The 24,580-nt window shown below is 42.5% G+C and overlaps 2 protein-coding genes across 2 annotated transcripts in view; both read left to right on the plus strand.

Annotated features, from left to right (window-relative positions):
- LOC307034972 (NACHT, LRR and PYD domains-containing protein 14-like) overlaps positions 1 to 24,580 on the plus strand; it is a gene marked incomplete at its 3' end in the record, with an annotated part of 176,748 nt that continues 152,168 nt past the window's right edge. The window contains exons 1-5 of the mRNA XM_079673896.1: positions 1 to 33; positions 4,923 to 5,057; positions 6,042 to 6,241; positions 6,639 to 8,475; positions 8,978 to 9,151. Coding sequence (XP_079530022.1) covers positions 4,933 to 5,057; positions 6,042 to 6,241; positions 6,639 to 8,475; positions 8,978 to 9,151 — 2,336 coding nt within the window. The 5' untranslated portion in view covers positions 1 to 33; positions 4,923 to 4,932. The remainder of the gene's footprint in view (positions 34 to 4,922; positions 5,058 to 6,041; positions 6,242 to 6,638; positions 8,476 to 8,977; positions 9,152 to 24,580) is intronic.
- Positions 9,365 to 17,621, plus strand: LOC307037517 (NACHT, LRR and PYD domains-containing protein 1-like; the record flags this gene model as incomplete). The annotated part of the gene is made up of 12 exons (XM_079678447.1): positions 9,365 to 9,369; positions 9,580 to 9,750; positions 10,520 to 10,690; positions 11,512 to 11,682; positions 13,059 to 13,102; positions 13,223 to 13,263; positions 13,997 to 14,055; positions 14,118 to 14,335; positions 15,204 to 15,463; positions 16,037 to 16,153; positions 16,273 to 16,414; positions 17,182 to 17,621. 12 exons carry the CDS (start codon positions 9,365 to 9,367, stop codon positions 17,619 to 17,621), a joined length of 1,839 nt encoding a protein of 612 aa, XP_079534573.1.

A 24,580-nucleotide genomic window follows, 5' to 3' on the forward strand; every position in this document is an offset into this window, starting at 1 on the left:
TACACTTCGACAGAGCAGGAGGAGAAAAACAGGGTGAGTGTTAACACCAGGATCTGGTTTTTAACATTATTGCGCAATCTATGCCTGTGAGCGTGCTGCGCGAGCCGAGATGATGTGTGTGTGGGTAGTTGAACCTTTTCGTATTTAAGTTTGTGCAATGGCTGCTGCTGTGTGTGTGTGTGTGTGTGTGTGTGTGTGTGTGTGTGTGTGTGTGTGTGTGTGTGTGTGTGTGTGTGTGTGTGTGTGCGCGCGTGTGTGTGTGTGTGTGTGTGTGTGTGTGTGTGTGTGTGTGTGTGTGTGTGTGTGTGTGTGTGTGTGTGTGTGTGTGTGTGTGTGTGTGTGTGTGTGTGTGTGTGTGTGTGTGTGTGTGTGTGTGTGTGTGTGTGTGTGTGTGTGGTTCGTGCCAAAGACCGCACAACTAAGCTGACGGAGAACTAACGTGTCAACGTGCGCCAACGCCTCCATCAATTTGTATTAGGTTGACGTAGAATACAGGCAACGTCACGACGATGTCAGACGTAATAATTAATAAACAGTAGTTTGAGAATATTTGCTGGTGTTGTACTACTCGAGACCGGTATTGGTCTTGTCTTTGTATCGGACCTATAGGACTCAAGATTTCATGTCAAGACTGGTCAAGACCACGGCTGTGGCTGGGGATGGGATGAGGGTCGGGAACCAAAATCCGGTTCCGATTTGGAACAAATAACAATTGTCCGGTCTGGTGATTTATAAGAGTTGTGTCTAGCAGCTCTCTCGCTCTCTCTCTCCCTCCCTCCCTCCCTCAAGGTGTGTGTGGGTTTGGGTGTGTCTGTGTTTCTCATTCACTGTCCCTCAGGTTGTGGCATGTTTCGATTGCCAGTTTGTGGCTTGTATGTCTTGTGAAAGCAACGCTGGCATAATATGATGTGGCCTGCTGACATGGCCTCTGATAAACACACAGGACTAAAATAAATGCGTTTAATTCAGCCCAGATGCGGTGACTGCAGGCCAAATCCAGTGGCGGCCGGCCCATAGGGGCGCTAGGGGCGCCGCCCAACCTCTTCCCACATTAAAAATAAAAATAAAAAATATAATTAAAAACATATATTTTTTTAATTTTTTTATTTTTAATGGACAAGGTAAATATTATATAATTGGTATCAGTAAAATGTATAACCTACAATAAAATCGCGTTTAAAATGGTGTTTACGATGTCTAAAGTTACTGATAAGTTACATGTTTCCTGCCTGGCCTTGCCCGTGTATCATTACCCTCTCTCGTCTGGGCGCTAAGAGAGGAGCCCTCAACCAGTGCAGCAGCAGCCATTAGCAGCTGACTGTTGCTATCTGTAAACTATGCCTCCGGAGCACGATTTCAGCCAATCAGCGTCTTCAAATCTGATGATCACCGGGCGCCAATGTCAGCGCCCAGTGCAGGGTTATGGCTAGAAAGGATCCGTCTTGTGTAAAACTCTTGCGAGAGTTTGCGAGTCACGTGGCCTTTCAGTTACGATCGTTAACATCAGTGGGCCACAGCAACTGATGGTGAGAAGCTAAACTATCTATTAATTATGTCAATTACAGGGAGTGTGATTGTAACTGTGTGTGTGACTAGCTGGATGCAAAGAGGTAAACACTGTCTTTTGTTTCACATGCTTGCTCTTCAAACAGCCGGGGACAGATACTATGTGCCCCGTGATAAATAAACACACACACACAAACACACACACACACACACACACACACACACACACACACACACACACACACACACACACACACACACACACACACACACACACACACACACACACACACACATACACACACACACACATATTATTGTATATAGTTGAGTTTTGACTGCATCCATCAAACTAGATTTTTTGCCTTAATGGTCTGTTTTCTAATATTTCTGTGTTTCTGAACCACGTCTGTGTCTGCATATAATGTTCGTATTTAGTCTCCTGATTTTAAATAGGAATTAAATCATTTGAGTGTTCCCAAAGAACCGGTGTTCTGCAGCTTGTGTGGGCCTACTGTACTGTTGCACAGTTTATTGTAGAAACTATGTCCAGGACAAGGTATTTGGAAGTTTTGGAAGATTCCTAGCTAACCACACTGAAGATTATGGAGGTATTGATCAGTCTTCTCATATCTCTAACATCACCAGAAGTCATAATTTAAGAGGTCATTTCTCAAAATGTTCCCTGTGTGGTTTATTCACCATTACAATAGCCCCACCTAAAATAATTTCCACCAGCCGCCACTGGCCAAATCCATTAATGCGGCATATATTGAAGGTGTTCAAAGTTGCACGTATGAGGCGCAGTGAGAACCACGCGCCTGTCAGACTAGCGAATGGGCACATTTAAATTTCAGGAGAATAATGAAGATGTGATTGGTTGTAACTTGTTCCACTCTCCGTTTCTCACGAGACCAGTGCACTGCTGTTTACATTAGTGTGGACTGGACCTACTGAAACTGACGGCAAGAATATAATAGGTATAGAATGACGAAAAAGAAAGTAAGTTAGCGAACATTATGAGCCACATTTCTTTCTATATTGTAGCCTGGTGTGCACATCGACTGTCAAAACAGTTTCTCAGTCCAATGCTAAGTTAGTGGCAGGCCCTGTGTGACTGGAGACTGTAAGGCTACAAAACCCCAAACATGTCCTTAATGTTACTCCAGGCAAATATTTGTAATATAACCGTGACTGCAGCTAACTGTGGGGCTACAAACCCCTCATACTGTGAGTGAATAACTTGAGATGGTTATGTTGTCTAAAGGGGAGACAATAATTATGGTATTAGGCCATGCAAATACAGAGGAATGTTTCAATAGGCTATGACTATGAAAACACTGAACAAAACCAAAGGAAATGTAATGACAACAGTATAAGCAAGCTATGTTCATGTTCTCTCAATCAGTTACTATATAGTTATTGATAAGAGTTTAATCCTTATGCTGGTTCTTATTCAGTACCAGCAGATGCTGAGGAGGTTGAAAAGACAAGTCAAGATTCAGGGTCCAGCTCAAGGGAAATTGCAACTGAGGAGAAAGACAGTGAAAGAGACGCACAGGAAGTTGACACAGAGAGGCCTTATGATTATATTGCTCGCCCTCAGCCAACCACCCACAACAAACTTCCATGAAAGCCATTCCCAAAGTATTCCACAGCAAGGATGGGACAAATAGAAAATGGTTAACTTACTGTGAATCATCGCACTCTCTATATTGCTTGCTGTTTCTCATGTTTGCCAGGCCTGCCAGTGACAATGCTTTTGTTAAAGGAGGCATGGAAGCATGTTCACCATTAATTGAAAAGCATGAAAGAAGTGGGTTGCATCGAGATAGTGCATATGCATATTCCCTGAGAGCAAGCAGAGCTGATATCAGCCAAAAAAGTGCACAAGATTGATGCATTTAACTCCAAAATAAAAAAACAAATCTTCCCGGGGAAGCATGCCCCCAGACCCCCCTATAGGACTTGAGGTCCACCCCGAAATAAAACATGTTCACATGGATAGGTTCCCAAATACATATGTACACTTTTAACAATATCCTATGTCCATATGTTTCTATTTGAGTAGTAGATTTAAACTGTAGGGCTATCACTAAGGGCAGCAACGTTGTAGATATTGACAAAAAATCCAGCAAAACGCCCCCCAAAAAAACTGGTAGTGTTTCAGTCGGGATTTCGACCTAACCACAGCACTGAGACTTCACTTGTTAAGGTCTTATATGACATCCATTTGAACACAGAAAGTGGCAGAATATCCAACCCAGTGTAATAACTACGTTGGTCCACAACTTGGGACGTAGTATTTCTACAAAAACGCCTCTGAAATTGTAAGATTGTAAGATCCCTACGTTTTTTTTCACCATTCATTCCAATAGTTGGCGTCTATGTCACGTGATCTTCAAACGTCTGAAATGTATGAAAAAAAAAACATGGCCGAACTTCATTTTATTCTCGGTGGAAAATGCCTATTTTAAGGTTAGTTTGGCCATTAAAATGCGTTTTGATGTCATTTGATGCGAGAAATATGAGTTGTTACTTCAGATTATGTGTGCAGTGGATGTACATGATCTTTAGTTTGCTAGTTATTACGAAGATTACTTCAGGAAATTGTGTCTATACAACGTTTTCATTGTTACCAAGGTGGTTGCTAGGGACGCTGCTATGGATATTATTTCTGTTATGTTGTGTAACTGTTTAATGGTGTTATCTTTATTGCTACCCCCTTCCCCGTCAATTTATAGTGTTGATCCACAGCGCAAACGTATTAGTTTAACAAAATCTGCATCTAAAATTGTGGCATAGATACGTTATTTTCCCCTGTGCAATTCTCCATTTACTCAACAATAACACATAATTATCCTTGTGTTTATTTATGTAGTGAAGTTACAGCAACTAAGTAGCTGTAACTTCACTGGGTTATTTGGTGATAACTACCAAAGTAAAGTAACTTCAGATGCAGACGTCACTTAGCTTCTCAGACGAGAGGGGTGGCGACGAGAGTGTCACATTACTTCTCTCGCGGCATAGTTCACGGCTTGGTAGGCAACGATCGACACGATTGGCTGCTCAGTTAGTTCGGTCTTTGGCACAAATCACACCTCATACCTGTGCGTTAGTTTTAAAAAAAAAACATAGGGCTCAGTTTATAACTCGAACCCTGGTTATACTGTATGTCAGAAAATAATCTGTAGATTTAAATATATTTATTTCCTGCAGTCGAAAGTGACATCTTCAAATGTTGTGAACTTTTTTATCCATTTCCTGGTTTCTGATTCATCAGAGTCACATAACATGTAACAGCCCAGCGCAGTCAACATGGAGAGCAGCCTGCCTGAAGTCTGACTGAGTTGTTGTATTGAAACCCAAGTTTGTCATTATGATGGTTTGGATTCACATACTGGTTTATCTCTCAGACTGGAGAAGATGAGTGATTTTAAAGAAGACGAAGAGGACAAATCTCCAGTCTCCAGCCGTCTGTCTCTGGAGAGTGACCGGTCTAAAGAGGAACCTCCAGACTTCAGAGATGAACCTGGACCCTCAGACAGGAAGTAAGAGTATGTTTCTACTGTAACCTGACCTGGAGAGAATTCAGATTTTATATTATCTGATAATCAAAACGGTTATTTTATAATTATAATTACATGAGGGCAGTAGAGTACAGAAACAATGTGTAGAGTATAGTATAGTGATTCTAACAACCGGGTGAGCTGGTTGTATTTATAATTAGCATATTTATTTTGTGCGGTGCGATAAAATGTAGGGTCAATCCGCAGACACAATTTTGTGCCTGGCAACACGAATGAAGTAAAGATTTGAAATTCATATCCCCCGGGTATTCACACAACTTGAAAAGTTACAACTTGAGTGTAAAGTTTGTGACGCTCTGTTACAAAAACAGTGTTGAGATTCTGCTCCTGTCGTCACTGACATGCTGAGATAAATCAGAAGAGGGAACATCAGCAGCCAGAGCTCTACAGCACCTCATATTAAATCAGGGTTATTCATGTACCTGTATAAACCAGAGACTGTCTGTGGTGCTAACAATATAATAGCTGCTGTTCTAATGACTGGATGGAGTTATCTTGAGTGTTGATGGAGCAGCTACAATGTTAGCCTAGCTTTAATGAAACTGATTTCATTCAGAAAACAAACATTTGAAAGTGTTTTGCTCGTTGTGTTGCAGACAGACCTGACGAAGCATTAACTCAAATCAATATCATTATGTTGTTATCTTGGTATCCTTTCCATTTGTTTATTGAAATGTATTCACAGCAAATTCAATGTAAATTGGGTTCAAAGTGCTAAAGTGTTCCAGATGAATTCAGCTGATGTTATGAATCCAGACACAAAGCTGTGTGGTTTCCTAATGATATGAAGAACTAACCTCTATCTACCTTACCAGGATGAACAATCATCTAGAGATACAGACTTTATTTTAAATATGAAAGTAGAATTTGCCACCTTGTTGTACCTTTGGTGAGAATCAGCTCCTCTAATGTAAAGTGCTGTAAAGGATGTGTTCATCTCCACAGAGGGAAGAGGAAGAGTCCTGTTCCTGTGGAGCAGCAGCTGTCCAGCTGTGCTCTGTGTCAGGACGTCCTGAAGGATCCAGTCTCTACCAGCTGTGGACACTGGTTCTGCAGACAGTGCATCGCCTCATACTGGGAGCAGCTTCCTCCATCAGGAGACTCCTGCTGTCCTCAGTGTGGAGAAAGATGGAGCATTTTACAAAGTAAGAGGCCGAACACGTGCAGCCTCTTTACCGCTGTGTGGGTGCTGGGTGTCTGCTCTTCTATAGAAACACTGTATCATCTGATCCCTTCTTCAAGGCTTTGCTTTTAAAGTGTGTACACAAATATTTCACGTGGGACAGCAGTGTTTCCCTAAAAAACGCTTTCTGTCTTACTCAGACATTACTACATTAGCCCAGCACTTATATAACATTTACGTATGAGAGTATAAATATCTGGCAGCTAGTATTTGTGGTTCCTTCTGGAGTCTCCATGTCCAGGATGTTCTGTGTTATAAAGACATTAAAATGTTTTATAAAAATCATGACATTTAAAATCCTGACTGTTCAGATTCTCAAAAGCATTTTCCTGATTCTCTCCTGTTTCCTTCTCTTCCAGCAGATAGTGGTCTGCAGGAAGTTCTAGATGAACATAGGCTCAGTCTGAGGAGGAGATGTGAACGTGTGACTGAAGGAACTGATCAAAGTGAAACCCTCCTCAACAGCATCTTCACTGAGCTCTACATCACACAAGGCCAGAGTGAAGAGGTTAATACCCAACATGAGGTGAGGCAGCTGGAGACAGCTTCCAAGAAAGAGACCCTCCATGACACTCCAATCAAGTGCCAGGACATCTTTAAAGCCTCACCTGACCAACAGACTCTCATCAGAGCGGTCCTGACCAACGGAGTCGCTGGAGTTGGAAAAACCTTCTCAGTGCAGAAGTTCACTCTGGACTGGGCCGAGGGTTTGGGAAACCAAGATGTCAGTCTGGTGGTCCCGCTCTCCTTCAGGGAGCTGAACCTGATCAAAGGTGAGCAGTACAGTCTTCTCAGGCTGCTCCATGTTTTCCATCCAACCTTACAGAAGCTCACAGCAGAGCAGCTGGCTGTCTGTAAAGTGCTGCTCATCTTTGACGGCCTGGATGAAAGCAGACTTTCTCTGGACTTCAGAAACAATGAGGTTGTGTCTGATGTCTCTCAGCAGTCCTCAGTCAACGTGCTGCTGACAAACCTCATCAGGGGGAAGCTGCTTCCCTCGGCTCTCGTCTGGATAACTTCCAGACCTGCAGCGGCCAATCAGATCCCTCCTGAGTGTGTGGACAGGGTGACAGAAGTACGAGGCTTCACTGACGCCCAGAAGGAGGAGTACTTCAGGAGGAGATGGAGTGATGAAGACCTGTCCAGCAGAATCATCTCTCACATCAAGAGCTCCAGGAGCCTCCACATCATGTGTCTGATCCCAGTCTTCTGCTGGATCACTGCTGCAGTTCTGGACCACATGTTGACTACAGACCAGAGAGGAGAGCTGCCCCAGACCCTCACTGACATGTACTCACACTTCCTGCTGGTCCAGACCAAGAGGAAGAAGCAGAAGTATGAAGAGGGACATGAGACGAGTCCACAGCAGCTGACGGAGGCTGACAGGGAGCTTCTTCTGAAGCTGGGGAGGCTGGCGTTTGAACATCTGGAGAAAGGAGACATCATGTTCTACCAAGAAGACCTGCAGCGCTGTGGTCTGGATGTCACCGAGGCCTTGGTGCACTCAGGAGTTTGCACAGAGATCTTCAAAAGGGAGAGTGTGATCTTCCAGAAAACAGTCTACTGCTTTGTTCATCTGAGCGTTCAGGAGTTTCTGGCTGCAGTCTACATGTTCCACTGTTACACCAACAGAGACACAGAGGTAGTGAAGGACTTCCTGCAGATAGGCTGGATTTACCCATCCCTGGATGTCTTCCTGAAGGGAGCCATGGAGAAATCCCTCAGAAGTGAAAATGGCCACCTGGACCTGTTTGTCCGCTTTCTCCACGGCCTCTCTCTGGAGTCCAACCAGAGACTGTTAGGAGGCCTGCTTGGTCGCACAGACAACCGTCCAAAGATCATCCAGAGACTGTTCGGAGGCCGGCGGGGTCGCACAGACAACCGTCCAGAAGTCATCCAGAGAGTCATCAACAACCTGAAGGAGATGAACAGTTCTGAAATCTCTCCTGACAGGAGCATCAACATCTTCCACTGTCTGACAGAGATGAAGGACCTCTCAGTACATCAGGAGATCACAGAGTTCCTGAAGTCAGAGAACAGATCAGAGAAACTCTCTGTGATCCACTGCTCTGCTCTGGCCTACATGCTGCAGATGTCAGAGGAGGTTCTGGATGAGTTGGACCTGAAGAAGTACCACACATCAGAGGAGGGACGACGGAGACTGCTTCCAGCTGTGAGGAACTGCAGGAAGGCTGAGTAAGGCCAGATGTGATTAACTTTATAAATTGATGTGGATCAGAAGTTTATTTCTTTTAATAAACATTATAAAATGTTTGATGTTAAATACTCTGAGAGCAAAATTAAATGATCCAGTTATTCTATTTATATATTTTAACATTTTTTTCTTTTCTTCACATTATTTTGAGTGATGGAGGCGACATGTCAAACACATGAAGGACTTTAGAGGTTTTCTCAGAGCAGCATGTGATCACAACATACAGCAGTATTTACAGTTATCGGTGAAAGCAGTTATTAATATATCATTGCAGTTTCTTAAACATGAAATCAGATCTGTTTTTACCACAATGCTTAATAGTTTAAAATAATGTCTGACAGGCTGACAATGAATAAAGAAAACTCTATTATTAAATTAAATCGACATAATATGTTAAAAATTGTTCCATTTCAAATTCAGTAAGTTAAATAAATGTTTCCTCTGTTTTTATACGAACACAAGTTGTGATATGTGTCATTATAGACTTTCTAGCTGTGGATTCTCAGAGACTGAATGTGAAGTCGTGGCCTCAGCTCTGAAGTCTGACCCCTCCCATCTGAGAGATCTGGACCTGAGTCACAACGATCTGCAGGATTCAGGAGTGGAGCTGCTGAGTTCTGGACTAAAGAGTCCAAACTGCAGACTGGAGGGTCTCAGGTCAGTTCACTGACTGCAGTTCATACAGATCTGTTTGTGTTTATGATTTTCAGAATTTGCCTGAAGACATTTTAATGCTTTTATTTGTTTCTGTATTTCCAAATGGAAATGGAATCCAAACTTTAAGAACCGCAAAGATCAGAGAAGGTGAATGTGTGAGGGAGAGTGTTTGAGCTTCCACAGACTCACTCTGTGCTCCATGAGTCAGTGGAGATGCTGTCAGTACTGATGAGCTGTGAGGGAGATGAAGGAGTTGTTAAACATCTGATGAGAGAAACTGCTGCAGAGAGTTCCAGATGATCAGGGATTTGTTTCTACATCATTGCTGACGTTAAAACATTGTTCAGCTCTGATCAGATTATTAAACATTGAGTTATTTCAAACAGGAACATTGTTTTCTAAAGTTACATCAAGTTTTCTTTATTCAGTCTGAGGAACTGCAGTTTGTCAGAGATCAGCTGTGCTGCTCTGATCTCAGCTCTGAAGTCCAACATCCATCTGAGAGTTCTGGACCTGAGTTTCAACGATCTGCAGGATTCAGGAGTGGAGCTGCTGAGAGATCTTCTGGAGAGTCCAGACTGCAGACTGGAGACTCTCAGGTCAGTTCTCCATCTTGAACTTGTGTGCTGAGATGAATATGTGAGAGTTGTGTTGACTCTGAGCTTCAGACATCAGGCTGATATCACTCTGATCCTCACTGAGCCTCTTAATGCTAGAGTTGCATAATGCAATGTTGATCTTTACATTTAAATATAACAACAAAAAACCTTCACTGCAGAATTCACTCTGAACCTTTTAAACAGCTGAAATTCATTTTGTATTCTCCATCATGATTTTAACAAATGATATCAAATACAATAATGAAATAGTTATATTAAAACGATCCAACACTAACAAGTATGTTCAGTTGTTGCTGTTTCCAACATGTTCCTGAAGCTACATGATGCTGATACTGACTGAATAGTTCACTCTGAAGATGCTGTGATTTGATGACTCCACTGTTCCTAAAATACATATTCTGGAGGTTTTTCTTCACATTTAAAATTCATCCTGAATTGTGATCTTTGTAAACGTTGTGATCTTGAGTTGAATCAGTTTCTGTGGTTTGTATTTGTCTGGCTGCACATCATGAGTTAGTGTAGATGGAGCAGAGTCTCAGATGTGAAGTCTCCTCGTTTTATTGAAGTAGAAGCACGTTGTCTTTAATATGAATGAGAGCTCTTTCCCTCTTTCTGTATCTTACAGTTTTTAACCTGTTTGGAGTTTCCACTTTCTGACCTTCTTCAGCTCTGAGCAGATTATTAAACCTGGAGTTATTTCAAACAGGAACATTGTTTTCTAAAGTTACATCTTGTTCTCTTTATTCAGACTGAGTGGCTGCAGGTTGTCAGAGATCAGCTGTTCTGTTCTGGCCTCAGCTCTGAAGTCCAACATCCATGTGAGAGATCTGGACCTGAGTCACAACGATCTGCAGGATTCAGGAGTGGAGCTGCTGAGAGATCTTCTGGAGAGTCCAGACTGCAGACTGAAGACTCTCAGGTCAGTTCACTGACTCTCTGTTACTGCTGGAGATCTCATGTGTTTCATTAACATTGAACCTAATGCTTGAACAACCATACATTTGTGTATGTCGTTGTGAGGGTTTTCCTGATCACCCAGTTAAAAAGGACAGAAGGAGAGGAAGGCTTGGCTAAAAGAAAGCTTTATTGACTGGCCACAGCTTGCAAACAATACATCCATACTTTAGGAAACAGACAGAACACTGCTGCCAGTGACAGGCTTTCTTGGGGCAAGTCCTTCTGCCCCCAGGACCCAGACCAAGAGACAAGAACCAGGTTACTGACATGCTTTACTGTTCACCTGGTTACCTGATCCTTGTCCAGCTGTCTGGAGCCAGCCCCATCCCTCCAGCAGCCGGCGCTCCAACCACACCCCACTGCCACAGTCCTTTTGTTCATATTCTTATTTTTCTTGTACTACATTTAGTCTGCAATCATAAAAGTTGACTGTTTCTTAAAATATATATGTTAGATATCCACTGTTAGTTGTTCAAGTCAATGTATGTTGTCTTTAGTAAATGGTCACATCGGAATAAAGAAGTTCATCTGAACTCATATTAGTTTCACATTGATCTCTGAAGCATACATGTTTTTCTTGCTTCCCATTGATTTCAATGTTTTCACAGATAATGAACAGAAGGCTGATATTATGATGATCCACAATAACAGAAAGACAGTCACTGTAATTCAGGGGAAAGCTCATTGATTAGGAAACAGGAATGTTGAGCTACACTTAATAAACCTGAACATCTGATTGGATTATAAACTCATTTTTATCCTCATCATGTTCTCTTTATTCAGTCTGAGGCGCTGCAGCTTGTCAGAGATCAGCTGTTCTGCTCTGGCCTCAGCTCTGAAGTCCAACATCCATCTGAGAGATCTGGACCTGAGTCAGAACGCTCTGAAGGATTCAGGAGTGGAGCTGCTGAGAGATCTTCTGGAGAGTCCAGACTGCAGACTGGAGACTCTCAGGTCAGTTCTCCATCTTGAACTTGTGTGCTGAGATGAATATGTGAGAGTTGTGTTGACTCTGAGCTGCAGACATCAGGCTGATATCACTCTGATCCTCACTGAGCCTCTTAATGCTAGAGTTGCATAATGCAATGTTGATCTTTACATTTAAATATATCAACAAAAAACCTTCACTGCAGAATTCACTCTGAACCTTTTAAACAGCTGAAATTCATCTTGTATTCTCCATCATGATTTTAACTAATGATATCAAATACAATAATGAAATAGTTATATTAAAACGATCCAACACTAACAAGTATGTTCAGTTGTTGCTGTTTCCAACATGTTCCTGAAGCTACATGATGCTGATACTGACTGAATAGTTCACTCTGAAGATGCGGTGATTTGATGACTCCACTGTTCCTAAAATACATATTCTGGAGGTTTTTCTTCACATTTAAAATTCATCCTGAATTGTGATCTTTGTAAACGTTGTGATCTTGAGTTGAATCAGTTTCTGTGGTTTGTATTTGTCTGGCTGCACATCATGAGTTAGTGGAGATGGAGCAGAGTCTCAGATGTGAAGTCTCCTCGTTTTATTGAAGTAGAAGCACGTTGTCTTTAATATGAATGAGAGCTCTTTCCCTCTTTCTGTATCTTACAGTTTTTAACCTGTTTGGAGTTTCCACTTTCTGACCTTCTTCAGCTCTGAGCAGATTATTAAACCTGGAGTTATTTCAAACAGGAACATTGTTTTCTAAAGTTACATCATGTTCTCTTTATTCAGACTGAGGAGCTGCAGGTTGTCAGAGATCAGCTCTTCTGCTCTGGCCTCAGCTCTGAAGTCCAACATCCATCTGAAAGATCTGGACCTGGGTCTCAACGCTCTGCAGGATTCAGAGAAGCTGCTGAGAGATCTTCTGGAGAGTCCAGACTGCAGACTGGAGACTCTCAGGTCAGTACGGGGTCTCTGCTGGTTCAGCAGTATTGTATCAAACACAGGGAGGTGTTTCTCTCTCTGGGGAATCTCAACAGATCAGTGATGTTTCCCACTGACTGCAGGTTCTTTCATTCTTCCATCAACTATATATTGTAAGCTGAAAATGCAAATCCACATTTAGTTAGTGAGCAACTTTCTAACAGACATATAGGATTTTACAGAAGAGGGGAAAAGGTGTTCTGTTTTGTTTCCTGTCATGTTTTTAGTTTCTAGCCTAATGAGCAGTTACTTCCTGTGATGCAGCTGAGAGCTGTGGCAGTCAGTCGTAGTGTTTGCAGAGAAGATATGATTGGATGTAAAGCATGTGATCAGTCAGGACTCTGAAGCTGACTCAAAGAACAAACACTTATTTTAAACTTTATCCAACATTGTTGGATTGTGTTCATCCCTGCAGGATCAGACATGATGAAACGATCAGAGCCAAGATCCAGAAGACCTGTGAGTACTGAAACCACATCCTCCATTCATCAAACTATTGTACATTAAATCTGATCTTAAAATATATTTAAAGTACAAGAATTATTATTATTTTTCTCTGTCACCACCTCTCTCCATCAGGTGACTCCGATGTGGAGCAGGAAGTGAAGACAGACAGAAAGGTGAGAGAGGAGCAGTTGAACAGAGTGAAGTATATTTTTTTCACCACTGAATGAAATATCATTATTAGGGTTATCAAGTTAAATGCTCTAACGTTCGCAATTTATCTAGAAACCTAAACAATATCCCGCCCCAATGTACTGTGATTGGCTGGTACTACTGTGCTTTGATTGGCTGGTAATAGTATGCTATGATTTGCTGGTAATTCTGTGCTGTGATTGGCTGATACTACTGTGCTGCTGTGAAATGTTAACCCGTTAATATCCCGTTTGAAATTGACGATGAACTCAGATGATCCAGACTCATTTGCATTTTTCAAATTGGTCTGAATATGTTGTGGAATTGTGGTTTGGTTTCATGAAGCTAGAACTTAACTTGATTTCTATTCAAATAACTTTGTTTGATCCAGGCTCCTGAATCCTTCTCACCTGAGCACACAACTGAGTCTTCATACAGGTAATCCTATAACATGACCAAACATTATTTTAAACACATGAAAGATATATATTCATTTCATTGTGTTTGATTTCATGTCTTTCACATTGAGGTATTGCATCCAATCTCTTTCCAACAGACGGAAATAAAATAATGCCTCTGTGTGTAGGAAGGATTGTTTTCTAGTACCAGTCTAGATCCTCGCTGGACTAGACATGTTGTTAATATAATGAAAATGTGTTTACACACACATTCTGATGCATGTGGACACATCTTCAGTGATGTTCCTGTAATCATCAGGTGTTTCAGATCTTTCAACAAACCCTCCTCCAGGTCAGACTCCAGCTGGATGAACACCTGTCAGTCAGAACACAGGCCAGTGAAGGCTTGGTGTAGTAACCTGTCCCCTGTGTGTCTACAGGTTCAGGTGTCCTGGTCCAGGTGAGTTCCAGTGTGCTTCGACTGGCCTGGTGTTCGTCATGGCTCAGGAGGCGGAGCTTCTGTACAGGACGGTCCCTTGGGAGGAGAGCCGCCTCCAATCAGCTGGCAAGCAGGCAGCAGGGCCGCTGTTCGACGTGAAGAGTTCTGATGAAGCTGCCGTCTGCCAGCTCCACCTGCCACACAGTGAGACAGAGGATGGTAAAGACATCTAGTGTTAACAAATACACTTATATAATGATTAGCACTTTATACTATTCACTAGCGTTCAAGAGTTATAAAGCAGCTTTATTAAACTAGTCTAACAAATATAGCAACAGTATAATTCAGGCACCAAATCTGTTTCAAAAGAAAAAGAATGAAATTATAAAATATCCATTTAGTCGATGTGTTGCATGACATAATTATAAAGCATACGATGCAATGCAGCTCTAAATACTGAGTTCGTTTTTCTTTGGACCCTCTGCAGTTTCCTCACTGTAATATTAAAGAGATTTAACTGTGATTGGTCAGTCCACAGCATGCTCAGCTGCTAACAGTGCTAACTCAACGCTAACTCTCTGTTACTGTTGTGATGCTAGGCTAGCAGTTTGACTCATTCTTACTTTGTTATTCATCTGTTGCTCTTTCTGCTCTTTACATTGGCAGTCTGGCTGAACCATGAACAAAACAAAACAACAGACAACAACATTTATAAGTTAGACTTCCTACGCCCTTAAAGCTTTAGAAAACTCTTCACACATCTAGAGAATCACTCAGACATGAGACCGGACACAGTCAAGCTGTTCTGGCAGCAGATTACAAACATTTCAGCAGTCTGGTGAACAAAAAAGAATGAATAAAGTTTATGCATAACAGCAAATGCTCACATCCAGAAAGAGCACAGGGGGCGGAACAATAATGAACCATTAGAGTAAAAGGTGAAGGATATAAACTGGTACATCCTAGTGAGGCTCCAAAGTGAATGACATTAGATGAACATTAGCTCTGAGCTAAAGTGGTGTGACATTGAATATGATGAAGCTGTTTCAGCAGCAATGCAACAGATGACCAGCTCTTTGCTCCACAGCGCTGCTCCTGGACGGCCTGTTGTCTGTCGTCCACATCACTGATGAAGGCCTGAGCATCTTGGAGCCGCTGGAGGTCACACGCACTCACGTGGTGGTGAAGGTGCCTCACCTCTCTCTCTTTGGCCTGGTCTGGGATCTTCTTAAAAGGTATCTGCTTCTGCGGATAGAGGGCAAGATTCTGGTGTTCCTACGACCCCCGGGCAGAGAGAAGCAAACACTGGATGTACATCTGCTGCAGAAAAACGTCCCTAAGAAGGAGGTAAGGCCATGTGCTCACCATCAGACTAAACACTGGTTTAAACCACAGCTGTTTCCTCACACACTGCTCCTCTTCTCAAACCTTCTCGTGCTGGGAGAAGGATAAGATCTATCTGAACTGTAAATCTTCAGATCGCTCTTTGCGGTTTTGTATGATTCTCTCTCAGCATGTCTTTCTGTCTGTGGAAACTGATGGCATGAATGTTAAACACATCACACAGAACTGAAAGACCTGCTGAGATGAATCACTGCCAAGACAACGTGATCTCATCCCTACCAGCCACATGTTACAGCTTGGGTAGCAGCCTTTTGTGTTGTATAACCGAAACAGACGGTTTGTGTTTTGGTTAACGTTGGAATAGCTTCTTCAATAGCTAATCTCAAAGAATTAAAAATAATCCCATTTTAATATTCCTTTAAAAAGGCAATACATACTTATAATTATGTTGTGATTGATTGTGTATCTCATCACTTTGTGGAGCAGGTCTGTCAACGTTTGTTGTTGTTTAATGTGATCTTTAAATAAAGTTGCCTTGACTATCTGAGCATAACTAAAGTTACTCTGTTACTGAAGGTTGCTGATCAACACAGACCTGCTGTGAACATCACAATCTCCTCCGACTGTGAGCTGGAACTGTTTAAAGGTTACAGTGTGCACTGTGAACCTGAGGGCTTCTTCATTCAGCCTGAGGTGAGTCACTGATACTCCTCTAAAGGAAGACAATGATCATTAACACACATGTATCTGCATGTGGATCCACAATCAGGAAATAAACAGATAAACGTTTAACTTCTGCTTCTGGTTTTCAGAGTAAAACATTTGTATCAAGTTTTGGACCAGATTACGATCCGACATTTCAAGTTTCCCTGACGACGAACACAGAGAGAGTGGATTTGAAGCTCAAGGACCAAGGTGGAAACGTAGTCTGGAATTATCTCGTGTCACTGGAAGGTAAAGACTCCACCTGAGCTCAGACCCAGTGATAGACTGATAACTCTAAAGCTCCATCTCATAGCCTTCTCTATTAAGGCTCCATGGCAACGCATCATTACGACATTAAACACAACCTGTAATGTTCTAAAACTATAGTAATAACTAGTGTGGTGTGGTGGTGAAACAGCGTGGCATCATGGGAGTTGTAGTCTTCAGCTTCTCATGGTTAAGTGGATACGCTGCCATTACAGGAGACCGCGATGAACGTACTGTTACCTTTAAAATTACACATCTCTCTGAAACATTTGGGATAATCTATGTACACAACTCAACAAAATATAAATAATACAGGTGTAGGAGTTTTTATACATTTGATTGAGGAAATCGTACATGTTAGTAGGGGCTTGGACTGTGAGCATTAGGTTCCCTGACCAGACCTAAATATGTAGTCTGGACTGCTACTTGGAGAGGTCCCAGTTCACCTCCTGCCCTGTCGTGGTGCCCTTGAGCAAGGCACCTGACACCCCCCTTCCCCCCTCACTCCCATTGCTCCCCGGGCGCTGTGCAATAGCTGCCCACTGCTCCTCGTACTAGACTCCTGGTACTAGGATGGGTTAAAAGCAGAGAACACATTTCACTCCGATTCTATTCTATTCTATTCTACATATGATAACTTTAACTGAACAGAAATCCACCTCTAGGATTGTCGAGTTACTTACATTTTTAAGAGATCTGTATAATGTGATTGTTGGTTAACAAAAGTATTTTCCCTGTTTATCCACCAGGTCCAAGACATGCATTGTCCCAGAGAAATATCCCAGAGGGCAGAGTTCCATCAGAGAGCAGAGTCCCAGCAGAGAGCAGAGTCCCAGCAGAGAGCAGAGTCCCAGCAGAGAGCAGAGTCCCAGCAGAGAGCAGAGTCCCAGCAGAGAGCAGAGTCCCAGCAGAGAACAGAGTCCCAGCAGACCAGAGGCTGCTCTCAGTTCGGACAGAGTTCATTCAAAGAGTGACTCCAACTGTCCTGAACGACCTTCTGGATAAACTCTTTGAGTCTGAAGTGATCAGTGAATCTGAAATGACGTCAGCCAGAAACAAACCCCCAAATGACGGAGCACGAGAGGTGGTGGACGCAGTGCGAAATAAAGGAGCTGCAGCCAGCAGGGTTCTGATCAATGCTCTCCGAGAGCTGGACCCGTATCTTTACAGAGAGCTCAACTTGAGCTGAGGCTAAACCTTGTGGTGTGTGTGACAGTTGAAGTCTACTCCTCTGTTTTGTTACCTGAACATGTTTCCCCCTTGGCTTTGAAGGTAACACAGATTCTGAGCGAAGGCCACTTTCCTTCTCTCTTTTCTCCTGGACTCCCTCCTGAGAGCTGCTACCCGTATTGGCCTTCCTTTGGTGTATATATATATATACATATATATGTATGTATATATATATATATATATGTATATATATATATATATATATATATATACATATATATATATACACCATGGAGCAATTGTGGTGATAAAACTCAAATATAATCAGGGGTGCACATAACTTTTTTGCCCTGGTTCGCAAAGGAGCACCTGGAGATGTTGCTTGATGCGCATCCTTAAGATGAAATAAATCGGACCTTTTGAGGGGTACTTTACATTATGAACAGGGGGGGGGGGGGGGGGGTAGGTGCGCTAGTGAGCACGCCCATGAACTGTTCGCCCGTGCCTCGCAGCTGGGTTACTGTGCGGAGCGCATAAAGCAGACCCTTCACGCGATAGCGAGGGGTAGAGCGAGGGATCGCAGATGCCGTCGCGCTCGCGGACAGATTGAAAAAATTAAACTTCAATGGATTAATCGCATGATTGTCCATAGTTAATCGCGATTCATCACAAATGAATCGCTCGTTTTTTATATGTTTTTAATACTCCTATCAACATATGAGTGGACACATATTCATTGGACAATGACAATGACAAATATTCTCCTGAATATTCTCAACACAACAACCTGGAACATCTCTCTCTCTTCACTCTCTCCCAACCCTTTCTACTTCTTTGCACTGAGCTAGTTGCTCAAACAGACAAGCCTGTTTACAGTTGTCGGCAAAATGCCGCTCCTTGGTCTTCATAACATTCAAAGCATGAGACTGAAGTTCCCACAGGGGAGTTGTCAGAGAACTTCTGCAGGTGTTTCAGTGTTGTGGGTGAAGTCTGCAGTGTAGAAGGTGAAGAGAAACGGTCCAGCATCCCGTACTGCTGATGATGGTACACCCTTTCCAATCCACACACACACACACACACACACACACACACACACACACACACACACACACACACACACACACACACACACACACACACACACACACACACACACACACACAAACACACACAAACAGACTCCTGCAGTCCTCCAATCAGACGCCAGCTGTCTCTACACAGGTGGAATGTGCTTCCTATGAAAATAAAAAAAGACAAATTGATAAATGATATTTTTTTCACAGATTATATCTCCATTCAAAGATTCAAGATTTGAAGGTTATATTGTCGTTCACTTTATTAATACAGTATGAGCAGATTAGTAACAAACCACTCAAAGATTGAAGTTAAATACTTATGTCATGTGCATTTGGAAAGCTTTGCTATTCTCTTACACGCCTCCAGAGTCAGAAAAAGTCTGAGTTAACTTTTTGGAGAACCACAAAAAGGGCTAAAAATGATAAAATAGTGCATCATAACGCGGGTAGAGTCCCCGGCCAACTCCCCTTGCATTCCTCCAGAGTCAGAAAAAGTTTGAGTTAACTTTTTGGAGAACCATAAAAAAGGGCTAAAAGTGATAAAAATGTATCTGTAAATAGTGCCTCATAATGCGGGTAGAGTCCCCTCAAACTCCCCTTACATTCCTCCAGAGACCAGTTCAAAAACTTAAAGTTTGGTAAGAACCAGGCTGGGGGGTCTCCAGGCAACAAATCTATCCGAGCCAGAGTGCACATTTAGCGGATGAATTCCTCCAGGACATCAGACAGCCGTTTTTGTTCTGAGTCCTCTCAAAAAACGGGTTTCCGATTTCGTGCAGACAGTAGTCTGAAATGGATGAATGAACTTTTTCAACGGAGTAGGGGAACCTGATTTTCCCCTCTCCATTGTAAGTTGCGATGGAGAAGGGGAAAAGTGTCCAGGGCTTCGGACCGAAGCGCCAACAGGTTGAGCTTTTTTGAGCCACTTCTCCGTTGGCGCTCAGTCGTTTTTTCGACAATTTTTTAAAACTTCATTTTTGATTATTTTAAGATATAATTGACCGTTTTCTTTACTTTTTTCTTCTTTCCTCCGGTGGGTGCGCATGGCAGGCCGCCTATGAGTACTCAAATTCGGCCTGGAACCTCCAGGATTTGTGAACAAAGCTCCATAAACTGACAGAATCACCCAGAAATGTCACTTTTATAGCCCAAAAATATATAATACATATACATTTAAATAGTAAAAGGTACAATTGTGCTCGAAATTACCCGGAATTTGATTTATATAGCCCTGTGATAGTGATTACAAATCATTTTCATGGAAAGAAGTGTTAAAATGCCTGATTAAAGCATATGCAGGACCCAAGTGAGCTCCAGACTATGTGCATTGTGTTAGGGAACCATATTAATGACAAAATAAATCATTTAAATGCAAACGTAATGATTATAATTCATTTTTAGGCGGACAACTGTGGAGAGGAGCCTGAAAATGACTCCAGCACCCCGGAGAAGCAGGGTCTGAGACTCACAGAGACCCACAGAGACCCAGAGAATCACACGCCCAGACACCCATAGACCCAGGGCACATCACCCCCCTCTATTACCCAGGGAACAGGGCTCTGATGTGGGCTAAAGTGTTGTTAGAAACTGATCAATCTGTCCATAATACTGGCAGCAGGGTCACTGCTGTTAGCAGGGTCTGAGACTCACAGAGACCCACAGAGACCCAGATACCCACACACCCAGACACCCATAGACCCAGGGCACATCACCCTCCTCTATTACCCAGGGAACAGGGCTCTGATGTGGGCTAAAGTATTGTTAGAAACTGATAAATCTGTTCATAATACTGGCAGCAGGGTCACTGCTATTAGCAGGGCCTGAGACTCACAGAGACCCAGAGAGCACCATGCAGCACATGGCTTTTCTACCCAGGAATAAGTCTATGAAACCTGGGGAAAAGTGGTGTGAATAGAGGGAGAGAGGACCCAGAGACAAGCAGGGTGTGAGACTCACAGTGACCCAGAGAGCTCCATGCACCACATGGCTTTTCTGCCCAGGAATAAGTGTTTCAAGTGTGGGGGAAAGTGGTGCGAATAGAGGGAGAGAGGACCCAGAGACAAACATGGTGTGAGACTCACAGATACCCAGAGAGCTCCATGCAGCAGATGGCTCTTCCACCCAGACTGTACCCAGAGAACAGGCTGCTTCACAGCACTTTAGAACCCAGGAAAGCAGCTTGAATCATGGGTACATTACCCAGAGAGCACCATGGCTTTTCTACCCAGGAATAAGTGTTTGAAAGGCGGGGAAACGTGGTGTAAATAGGAGGAGACTTTACCCAGAGAGCTCCATGCAGTACATGGCTTTTCTACCCAGGAATAAGTGTTTGAAAGGCGGCAGAAAGTGGTGTGAATAGAGGGAGGGTGTACCCAGAGAGCACCATGCAGCACATGGATTTTCTACCCAAAAATAAGTGTTTGAAAGGTGGGGGAAAGTGGTGTGAATAGAGGGAGAGTGTACCCAGAGAGCACCATGCAGCACACGGATTTTCTACCCAGGAATAAGTATTTGAAAGGCGGGGAAAAGTGGTGTAAATAGGAGGAGACTTTACCCAGAGAGCTCCATGCAGTACATGGCTTCTCTACCCAGGAATAAGTGTTTGAAAGGTGGGGAAAAGTGGTGTAAATAGGAGGAGACTTTACCCAGAGAGCACCATGCAGCACATTGATTTTCTACCCAGGAATAAGTGTTTGAAACCTGGGGAAAAGTGGTGATAGTGATAGCAGAAATAGTGATTACAATGCGAAGAGAGTTTACCCAGAGAACAGGCTGCTCCACAGCACTTTACAAGCCAGGACAAGTGATTGAATCCTGGGTATACATGTTTTAAATAGTCTGATACCTCCAGGGCGCATCACCGCATTTTACAAGCCAGGGAAGGTGCCTGAATCCTGGGTAAACATTGTTTAATTGTTTAAGTGTTTTTAAATGTGTGGAACAGTGTTTTGTCACTTTCAAAACTCTCCCGTCATTGGCCAGAGAAATGGGGTCGATGTTGTATTCAATCTGACCGTTAATATTCCAGTGAGACAAAGTACGTACAATGATCGCATTCCCTCACACGGAGAAGTGGAGAAATGCAGAAGATTTCTTTTTCAGTGCAACAAGGTTTTTCGCAAGCGTCCTGTTTCGTTTCGTGTCACCAGGATTAATTATGTTCTGAGTTTGCTCCGAGGCAAGGCTTTAACCTGGGCAGAGGCTTTGAGCTCATCAGTGGATTATGACTCTCTGTGTTTTGAGTGTTTCTCAGATCAGTTTTCTGACGTTTTTGGGAACGCCGAGCAGAGCGGACACAGCGTACTCCACCAGTCTCACTAAGTAGGCCCAGTTTTTCCACTTACTCTGTTCCCTCTGTGTTTGAACCTCCTTCCATCCTCTAACCGCCCAGCATGCGCACCACTTCTCATGAGGAGGCTATGCAACTGGGACATACTAGACTTTCAACGGAGGAGCGTCAGCGCCAGATGAGTGCTGGCCAATGCATGTATTGTGGCAACGCCGGGCATTTCATTGCCAACTGCCTAGTCCGCACAAACGTGGGAGCTCGTCAGTGAGAATGGGGGTCCTGAGGAGTCCATAGCCAACTTCTCAACCCCCTTCCCTGTGCCGTTTTCTAATACCCGCCAAGATCTGTGTTAACACCATGACTTTGCCCCTCAAAGCCATCATTGATTTGGGTGCTGAGGATAGTTTCTTGGACCGTGAGCTAGCTGAACAGCTGGGACTCTGCCTGGATCTATTAACTGCCTATGCACTTAACTTGCAAATAATCTCCTCAGTTACAGAACAGACAAGCCCTGTGACACTGATCACCTCCGGGAACCACAGAGAGCTCATCCAGTTAAAGGTAATCTCCGCACCATCCACACCTCTGGTATTGGGTTTTCCGTGGCTTCGCACCAATAACCCACACATTGATTGGGCTAAAGGGAGAATCATTGAATGGGATCAGTACTGTCTCACTAACTGTCTGTTATCTGCCGTGCCTTCTGTATTGGTCACCCCCAACCCTGCCATCTGCTCTGCAGGGAAACACCCTGAAATAACCCCTTAATAAAAGTATTTTTAAACATCATCCAAGGCGTGTCCCATGTCTCACCCGCCCCACCTCTCTAGATCTCGGCCTGGGTTTTAAACACTTTTAGGGACACTTGGTTGACTTTATTTTAAGATATTTCCCTTCCCTGTGTATTTTATATTTTAAATATTTGTTTTCTATTATACATATTTTAACATTTGGGTTGATGTGATTTTTATTACCAGCACTAATTTTACCCGCATGCAGATTTTAAACAAAGTCAACCTCGGTCCGTTGAGACAGATGTTTTTTAACCCACTTACCAGGTATTTTACCAGATGCTGTGGGACGCAGCCTCGGACATTCCACCGGGGGAGAACCCCTTCGGGGGGGCAGGAGTACAGGTTTTAACCCCGCCGCATACACTCTGTGCTGCAGCCGCTGCTCTCTTTTATCCATAACAGGGCTTTTATAAACTTTTGGTTTTACTACAGGAGTTTTTAAACAGGTTTTTAAACACAAAATATTGACCCGAGAGCCCGTTCCCCAACACCCTTACCCTAAACCTAACCAAGTCTTCACCCTAAAATGAATGATTCCCTTTCTGGGGACCTCCATTTTGTCCCCATAAGGGAGGCGAGTCCCCACACGTGACTGTGTAAACAGATTTAGGTCCCCACAAGTATAGTAATGCTAGGCCACACACACACTTTCCAATCTACACACATAGACTTCTGCAGTCCTCCAATCAGACGCCAGCTATCTCTACACAGGTGGAATGTGCTTCCAATGAAAAAAATAAATAATAATAAATGATTTTTTTTCACACATTATATTTTCATTCAAGATTTGAAGGTTATATTGTCATTGTCATATTTTTGTGTCCGTTATTAATACAGTATTAGCAGATTCATAATAAACCACATAAAGATTGAAGTTAAAAGACGTATTTAATGTGCATTTGGAAAGCTTTGCTATTCTCTTACAGTACTTTACAATATTTCAAAAGGTCACGTTTTAATACAAAGTCAAAGAAAAACAATAATATAAACTGGCTAATATTTCTGATTCCAGCTAATCAATAACAATTAGATCAAGAGAGGATTTCTGTGTGAGGGTGAAGGTTTAGAAATGTATAATCTGAGAATAGGAGGCCTTGTTCTGATAAATAACGTGAGGAATATTAACAATGAATACAGATCGAGGCACTTGCTGAATCCATCGTTTTCTGACACATTCCTCCGTACACACTTATAACAACAAGCTATAAATAATCATGAACAATAAACAGTGCAACAATTCTCTATGTGTATTACAAAAAAGAATGGAAATATAGTATGATACTGTGGCGCTGATCTTGTTTATAAGATATATGAATTCAAGACGCCCGTATACAAGATGGCGTTGTGACTTCCCGATATCCGCCATTTTGAAGAGCTATGTACGGCAACACAAGTAGGACATATGAAACAGAAGTGTTTCGCCAAGAAGAGAAAAAAACTCCAAAATCCCGACAACCTAATTATTTTTATTGCAATGTAATTTCCTGATTATTTGAGAATAACTCCTTTTAGTGGGTTGAGTAAATTCAATCATTTATGGCATTAATAATTTATACATAATTCTTAACTGTGAATGTCTTTCATTTTATGTAAAATTAAAAATGTGTTAGTCCGGCTAAAACGTTCTCTGTTGAGCATCCTGGAAAAAAGGGAAATTACATTAAATATTTTCCATAAAAAAGTTTATTCAAGAAAGAAACTCTGTTATTAAATCTGTTTTTTTCCTAAAAGACAATTAGTGCTAAATCTGAAAGGTCTTTCCCAATGTTTGAATTTCTCTGTTATTTCTTATCGTTTATAACTTTATGGCAGACCAACA

This window comes from Notothenia rossii, assembly GCF_949606895.1.
Source record: "Notothenia rossii genome assembly, chromosome: 4".
Taxonomy (NCBI): domain Eukaryota; kingdom Metazoa; phylum Chordata; class Actinopteri; order Perciformes; family Nototheniidae; genus Notothenia; species Notothenia rossii.